Here is an 8,244-nt window from a genome sequence, read left to right as displayed (position 1 = left end):
GCCGAACCTCTCAGGAAATGCTGGAGATGCCTCGCAGTGCTCGACTCAGCCCATGCAAGTGCTGGGTTGCAGCCAATTCCCAGTGGGGCAGCTGAGCTGTGGAAGGAAGCCAGGCTGGGGTCCTGTGGCTGAGTGCCCAGTGCTGGGTTGGGGCTCCTGTGCCCCCATCTAGCATGGTGACATGGGGTCAGAGGTGGCCTTAGGGACATCGAGTGGGATACAGGTTAGGGAAAGGAGTGGGAGACCCACAGTCCAAATCCACCTCAGGGACCATCGGCACCAAACTCTGGGGTGCCTCTGATCCCGCTGTCCCCGAGCCCTCCCAGTCCCAGGGAGGGCTTCAGCACCCGTCCCACCCCCACACCATGTAGGGCACTGCTGCACCCAGCCCAGCACTTATAGGAAGAGGAAAACCCGTCTCTGTGCAGAGGAGGAAGCCTGACAGCCCGGCTGAGCACAGAGCACCACCGATAGCATTTTTTTTATCCTTATCATTCTATTTATTTTTACTTTAATCCCTCTGCAAACAGAGGAGTGACGGCAGGCACAGCCCAAGCCGCGTGGCGGTGGCAAGCACTGGGGCCAGCGGCACAGCCCCGGCGTGGCCATGGGGCAGCGATGCATGGACAAGCTGTCCTCATTCCTCTTCGAGTATGACACCCCCCGCATGGTGCTGGTGCGGAACAAGAAGGTGGGACTGACCTTCCGGCTGATCCAGCTCATCGTCCTGGCGTACATCATAGGGTGAGCTTGCTTTCCTAAATGAAAAATAGGAATGGAGAGAGGAAGGAGGTTCCCATCACTCCCATATCCCAACATGGGGGGGTATACGGTGACGGCATCGCATTCCCATGTCGTCGTCACTCCGTGCTGTGGGGCTGCTCCCCACATCCTTCCCATCCCAGCGGTGCAGAGCCACGAGCCCTGCCCAGCCTCAGCGCCTGCTGAGCTGCCCTCTGCTCTGCTCCAGCTGCTGGCTGCCGGCCTGAGAATCTGTTGTTATTTTTATTTTCTTTCGTATGAAATGAGAAGCAGCTGGGGCCAGCGCGGTGATTTGTGAGCCCCAAGTGGCTGCAGACAGGACCATAAATTTCCCTGTGCCCTCCCTGGCTGCTGGAGGCCACACTCCAGGGCCCTGTTTTCCTTTGCTTGTAGGAGGCAGCCCCAAGAGCAGCTTAAAAACAGGGCACAGAAGAGGCAGGTGGGCTGGAATTATGTGGGGACACACATTCTCAGGTACCCCAGGCCTGGTAAGGCTGGTCAGGGCTGCCTCCAACCATCAGGATCCTTCCTGCAATGGGGATTTGCCAGCACAAGGCGCAATGTTACGGGACACAAGAGTTGGGAATGATGCAGGAATCACCGCTGTGCACTAATGGGCTGGAAAGCAGCATCTGTGAGAGTTTGTATAGACAGGGAGGCATGGCACAGTGGGAAAAGTAGAGTAAGAACTGGGGGAAAAGTGAGTATTTATTGCACATGGAGCTCAGAGCAAGACCAGAGTGCCCCGGGAGCAGCAGCATCCATCACAGCGTCTCCCCTCTGTCCCTGGAATTCGGGGGGAGCACCCCAGAGCTGCCCTTTGTGGGGTGGAACCCCGATTCACTCCTGCCTGGCTCACCAGGACCTCAGCCCAAACTGCAGACAAATGGCGAACGCACAGGGGCGGTTGCTTGCTTCAGGATTTCCTAAGGAACTGCAACTTAAGTAACCCAGCTAAAAGTGGGCTGGGCAGCAGGGAGAGAACAAAATGCCAACAGTGGGGGAAGTGATGCCCAGGGACAGAGGAGGATGCTGGCACGGTGCTGTTGCGATGCTATCAGCAGAGATGTGAGCACTGAGGAAGGTCCAGCATGTCCTGCAGCTCCGTGCTTGATGGCTCTTCCCCTTGCTTGAGGAGACACTGGGTCCCTCCAGCCCCTGTGTGCATGCAGTATGGAGGCAAATGTGGGGCTGCCCAGTTCCCAGCCCAGAGCTAGGAGAAGATGCCCAATATAAATTGTACAACCCAGTACAGTTTAGGGTGAAAAAGGAGAGTCCTTCAGCAGCACATGGATTTCTGCTTCCATCCTTGGGTGCTGCCCCCTTGTCTCAGGGCACACCGGAAAGCATCATCCCCACAGTGTCCCCAGAAGGGCCGGCAGCTGCAGGGCAGAGCACCAGGCGGGGACGAAAACCAGAGCGCTCCTTTTTTAGTGCCGGGAATGCTATCCAGAATGGTCGCCTGCCCATGTTTATAGTCTCCCCGAGTCAGAGCAAATCCACTGGCAGCTTGTTTATGCCCTGAGTTAAAAAGTGCCAGGAGCTGGCCCCCGCCACCAGCTGGGAGATGCAGGCATCCTGCAGCCTTTGCTACAATCCCACCATAGGTTTCTATCCCAGGTGCCTACAAATCCTGCTCCATCTACCTTTGTGTGCCTGCAGCCACAAAATGCATCACACATCCCAAATTAAATGAGCCTGAAGCAAGGGTTGAGTCCTGCAGCTATAGCATATGCCTTGAGCACAGAGTGGGTGAGCTTCAGCAAGAGGAAATTCGGGAAATATCCCCCCCTGGTGATGGTACCTGGGCCACAGAGATGTGCCTGTGGCATCTGCCCTCATCCCCCATGATGTCCCTCATCCTGTCCTGTCCCAGGGTGCCTCATGTGCCCACATTGCCATCCTCACCCAGTTGCTTTTCCCCATACAGGTGGGTTTTCCTCTATGAGAAGGGTTACCAGACACAGGACAGCATCGTCAGCTCTGTGTCAGTGAAACTCAAGGGCCTGACAATGACCAACGAGAGCACCTTGGGTCCACACATCTGGGATGTGGTGGATTATGTCTTCCCACCCCAGGTAAGGGGGCAGGAGGGGCTGGGGACTGCTGTCACCCCAACCAGGAATTTCCCCATGCACCATGTGGGCTTTCCATGGTGCAAAGCAGGAGGCTCCCACAATAACCCCCTGCCCACATAGCACACCTGGGAGCATCCCATGCTTGGGGCCCACCAGCACTGATGGGGCATGCTTGATGCCACCTAACCAAGGACCAAAGCTCCTACAATACCTCCAGATGAGCACCTTTGGAAGAAAGGGTCCCGAACCATCTCTGGGGCTGGTGACACCATAGCACCCCAAGGAGAGCCCATATTTGAGGAGGAAGAAGCCACCAGCCCAGCCAGGCCCTGGTGGTTTTGGTGTCTCCTGTGCCAGCAGAATAGGTTCCTCTATAAAGGAACTGCCAACCGTGCCACTCATCAGCTCCTTGGCTGTGTCTCTGCAGGGGGACAGTTCTTTTGTGGTGATGACCAACTTCATTATCACCCCTGGACAGAAACAAGGAACCTGCCCTGAGGTAAACACACCTGCTTTCTTCAGTGGTCACAGCTTCTGTAACTTGGAGGGTTGTGGTGGTGGCACTGAGGAAGTAATTTTGACAGTGAGGGACTGGAAAAAAAATACTCCTCTTTTCCCTGCTTATTTTGGATGCCCTTGGTTGGGAAGAGGTGTATGAATGAGTTCTGTCCCCAGAATGGGACAAACAGAAAGCACGGATATGAGGCTGGGATGCAATGCTCAGTGCCTTTCTCCAAACAGGCGCCAGACACTGGTCTCTGCAGACAGGACAGCGACTGCAGTGAGGGGACATACAGCCGCCAGGGGCAAGGTACAGTCACCTGTGGATGCTGTGGTGCAGCATCCCGGGAAAGGGTCCCACTGGGGCTGGCCCTGCTTTCCTCTTCCCAGTGATGGCTGAGTTGCAAAAACCCTTCCTGACAAAACTAGTCAAGGCAATTGGGTGTTTTCCCCAAACTGATAGCTTTCTAGCAGCTAATTGGCCACAATTAATTGTGCTTTTTGTAAAGAGGCCCGAAAGAACTGAATGTGTGGTGCTCTGGACATCTCTGGAAGAGCTGGAACTCCAGCCAGACCCCACAGATCCCAGCATTAAGCTGAGTTCCCCAGTGTTCAGGGATGTGAGCAGCCATCTCTATCCCACAGGAATCATGACAGGCAAATGCATTAATTTCAACAATTCAGTGAAGACCTGTGAAATCTTTGGCTGGTGCCCTGCTGAAGTGGACTACCCCATCCCCAAGTAAGCAGAGATGCTGCTGCCCTATTTCCCACCCTGCTGGGGTTGGCAGAGCAATCCTGGGCTCTGCGCATGGCCCCGTGGCCCCGCTCTGTTCTCTCTGCCCTCACAGCAGCATCGTGCTCTGCCATGAGCTCCATCTCCCATCTCCATGGACCACCATGAAGCATCTCCCAGCACACGCAGAGTGCTTTTGCCTCTTGCCGTGGACATGTGCCCACACTTGTGTTTTTCAGCCCTGCCCTGTTGCCAGAAGTGGAGAAGTTCACCATGTTCATCAAGAACAGCATCACCTTCCCCAAGTTCAAGGTGTCCAGGTAAGAGGTCTGTGAGAGGACTTCTGCGTGGCCGTGGCCCTAAGGGGGAAGCCCTGGATGCATCTGCCTTCACAGAGGATGGCATCCCCCACCAGCCTGCTCAGGATGGTCTGACTGCAACATCCATATAGATGAGCTGGTGGAGATGAACATTTCCCTTTCACATCTGTCTCGGCTTGGTTGGTGGCTGTAGGAAAGGGGTTGCTGAAACTAATCTCTTTCCCTTCCCTTCTCTTCTTTCTCCCTGTTTTTCCCCATAAGAAAGCACTAAAACACTGCATGAGGCAGTGTGGTACGAACAGCCACGATAAGCCTGCTGCCTCAAAAATGCAAAGCAGTAGGATGTGGGGTCAGACACACGCCAGCACACAGGGATTTGTGACGCCACCACTCACATATCTGATTTGGAGCAAATTAGGAGAAGCTATTTGTGCTGAGCACGGGAAATTTCTCGCTAAGCTGGTCATGTCCCCACTCTTACGGGGCAGTGACTGGGGCTGTGTGAGCGGGACATGGCAGGGGACAGCAGATTCTGGAAGGCGAGGGCAGCCACAGCCAGCTGGGGTCAGGAGGGGACTTCCTGTCTTTGATCACTGCCGCTAATTAAGAGCTGAGCAGAAGTGATGGGATGGGGATGACCAAAGCATGATGCTTGTGAAACCAACTGGATTAGGAGGCTTCGTGGAAAGGCTATTTTGGGGAGAAAGGGCAGAGATGAGTGGCATGCAAGGCATGATCGTCCCTTCTAGAGGAGATGGCAGAGGATTGCTATGGATGCTGTGAGACATGTTATCTACGAGCTGGAGCAACATGTGGGGCCAGGCACCTCTGGAGCTCCATTGCCATTGAAACAATTCAATGATTCAGATCTTCAGACTCCCTTTTGATTTTCTGTCATTCGCAGGCGCAACTTAGTGGAGAGCGTCACCACGCAGTACCTGAAGAAATGCACGTACCACAAAGTCACCGACTCCTTGTGCCCTGTGTTTGACCTGGGATATGTCGTGAAGGAATCAGGTCAAAATTTCAGTATGCTGGCTGTGAAGGTAAGGAAGATTCTGCTGCTGTCCCCTGCAGCCATGGGGAGGGGATACCAGGGCTGGTGTCACTGGGGCAAGGGATGCCCCCTCCCCAGGGCTGCACAAAAGAGCCTGAATTAAATCCCTTATGGATGGTGAAGCTCTGCGGATGTAGCCTTTTTCTGATTTCAATTTAAATGTAAGCCATTAAATGTAATGCTTTGATGCAGTGAGATTAAACCAGAGGCAAAGCTCATGGGAGAAATCAGGCAAGGACAGGCTGTTCCATAGGGGCCATAGAGCACTCTTTTGCAGAACTATTCATAGAATCAGCATCATTGGATGGCTTGAGTTGGAAGAGATTTCAAAGATCACCCAGTACCAACAACCTGCCGTGGAAGGGCTGCCAACCACTAAACCATTCCTTGGGCTCTGCATGATGATCAGGAACAAGAGTGTATGGACTTGGTCCTAAGTGCAGCCCCAGTGACCGCTCTCTTGGCTGCAGGGCGGTGTGGTGGGGATCACCATCGACTGGAACTGTGACCTCGACTGGCCTATCCGGTACTGCAAACCTATTTACCAGTTCCACGGCCTTTACAATGACGACAGCAACGTTTCACCAGGCTTCAATTTCAGGTGAGGGCACTCCTCCTACAGGCAGAAGCTGGAGGTGATGGTTTTGGGATCCCACAGCACCCAGGGATGGCAGAAGGGATTCAGGGGGTTATAAACACCCAAATGAACCATTAACACTCCCCATTTAATGGGACAGATATGCCAAATACTACAGAGAAGATGACATGGAAAAGAGGACACTGTACAAGGTGTTTGGGATCCGATTCGACATCCTGGTGAATGGCAAGGTAAGGGCTTTCCTCGTGGTGCTCCCACTGGCAGTATTTAAAGGGTGTCCCTTTTTAGTTACAAATATAGGAAGTGAAATAATTTCAATTTGTGTGCCTAAACCCAAGCCAATCATATTCTTTTTCTGACCAATATGCTAAAAACAGTCCTTACTCAGCTCTTGTTTCTCTGAGCAGTGGTGAGCTCTGCAGTTGGAACCCTACCTGGAGCTGCCACATCTTTTCCTTGTGAGTCCACTGTCACACAACACCACTTCTATCTCATTTTATGCAGGCAGGCAAATTTGACATCATCCCCACCATGACCACAATTGGCTCTGGGATTGGTATTTTTGGAGTGGTAAGTTTGGATGTTTCCAGCCTTCATATAGCTTCACTAGCCTTGCTGTGACTCTCAGGAAGGAGGTGACCCCATGGCCCCTGTTCCTGCTGTGGGGAGTGCCATCCTACAGAGCATCCTGGGATCATGATCCTGATGCAAGACACAAAAACTTCTGCATAATCCTAAGGGTGTGTGTGCTGCGTGTACCTAAATGGGAAGCACTTAACTTCTGATGGCTTAAGTTGCTCAGTATCAGATCCAGCACACTTCTGTCCTAAATGTTCTAACCCGGCTTTTAGGAGGCTGTGTGCTCTTCAGCACTTAGAAGCAGAAGGGACCCCAGTTCATAGAGCAAACTGGGTTGGAAGCATAGCGGGCATGGTGAGCTGGAGGGCAGCCCTAACCCTGCCTATGATTTGCTTCAAGGCCTCTGTCCTCTGTGACCTGCTCCTGCTGCATTTTCTCCAAGGACGGGACTACTACAAGCAGAAGAAGTTCAAGTATGCAGAACAGGAGCCTGTGAGTACTGGCATGTTCCTCCCTTGGGCAGGCGAGTGAAGGTGCGTGCATCCAGGAGCACTCAGGCACTGTCCTGAGAAGTGGGAACCCGGAGCCCCCATATTCTCTCCAAAACGTTCCCAAATCACTTTCTGAGAACATTCCCATAACCATGGGATGTTCCATGTCCTTTCATAGGATGTGAAAACAGATCCCCTCAAATTCATCTTACATGTTGGATGTTAGGAATGTTCCTTTGTGGGGGGCTCTGTAAAAGCATTACCATTTTCTCTTTTTTAACTCCTAGTCAAAGTCAACTAAGAAAGGGAAGGAGCTGGACAGTGCACAGTGAGAGGTGAGCAGGGTTTCCCCAGGTCGGGAGTGATGGGTCTCAGGGGTAGCCCTGGGAAGAAAAACAGCTGTGAGGACAGAACACCCAAACCCACTGTGCCCCTTTATCTGCAGCATCCACACTGCCTGATAGACCTGCACCCTCTTCCTTCTCCTCTTCCAAAACGCAGTCGTCATCCCCACCACCAGCTTCAAGGCAGCAGGAGCAGCGTCCGATGTTGACTCACGGGAATTCTGGGCACAGGGCTTGCTGGGACGCTGGAGCAGGTGGCACCTGCATGGGCCACTGGGGACCTGCTCTCACTAAGGCACCCACGGGACCTCTACCAGCCTTGTGTGGGGTGCTGGACCTGTGCTGAGGTGTCCTGCACCCCAAGCCCCTGCAGCCTTGAGCAGATCCAGATTGAGGAGAGGGGGTGGAAGGAGAGCCAGTGAGAACCATGCTCAGCCCCTCAGCATGGGAGAGAAAGAGTTATTTTGTAAGAATGTATTTTATTAAAAAATAATAATAAAAATAAACCTTTAGTTTTTCTACTACATCCTTTTGCAGTGCCCATGCTTGCTCTGGTGTACAGTGCTTCTTGGCACCAGGGAATTTGTGCACGCAGAGCAATGCTGCAAAGTGTGTCAGAGCACGGAGGCTCCGTGTTGGACTTGGTGCAGACTCCCCTGGGCTCTGCCCTCCCATGCAGGGCCGCTGGGCCTCTGGCCACAAGCATGGGTTGTTATCAGCCTTTTCACTGGGGTTTCCGTCTCAGACATGCTGGCTGGCTGGCAGTGAGCCATCAAGA

At 53.2% G+C, this 8,244-nt stretch overlaps 1 protein-coding gene across 2 annotated transcripts; it reads left to right on the top strand.

Moving 5' to 3' along the window:
- The first annotated feature begins 442 nt into the window (after window positions 1-442).
- On the top strand, window positions 443-7,920 carry P2RX1 (purinergic receptor P2X 1). 2 transcript variants are annotated; one of them, XM_048966771.1, is made up of 13 exons: window positions 443-744; window positions 2,693-2,840; window positions 3,268-3,339; window positions 3,582-3,651; window positions 3,987-4,083; window positions 4,317-4,397; window positions 5,302-5,443; window positions 5,925-6,055; window positions 6,192-6,282; window positions 6,557-6,622; window positions 7,031-7,123; window positions 7,410-7,457; window positions 7,624-7,920. In XM_048966771.1, the coding sequence occupies exons 1-12, from the start codon at window positions 608-610 to the stop codon at window positions 7,452-7,454; spliced, it is 1,173 nt and encodes a 390-aa protein (XP_048822728.1). In that variant the 5' UTR covers window positions 443-607; the 3' UTR covers window positions 7,455-7,457; window positions 7,624-7,920. The 2 variants fall into 2 exon arrangements, with proteins under 2 accessions (XP_048822728.1, XP_048822727.1); XM_048966770.1 differs by having other exon boundaries at window positions 7,568-7,920.
- The last annotated feature ends 324 nt before the right edge of the window (window positions 7,921-8,244 follow it).

Source organism: Lagopus muta, chromosome 20 (genome assembly GCF_023343835.1).
Source record: "Lagopus muta isolate bLagMut1 chromosome 20, bLagMut1 primary, whole genome shotgun sequence".
In the NCBI taxonomy this organism is placed as follows: Eukaryota; Metazoa; Chordata; class Aves; order Galliformes; family Phasianidae; genus Lagopus; species Lagopus muta.
The sequence above is the reverse complement of the archived record's forward strand: the minus strand, read 5'-3'. Positions and strand labels throughout refer to the sequence as shown.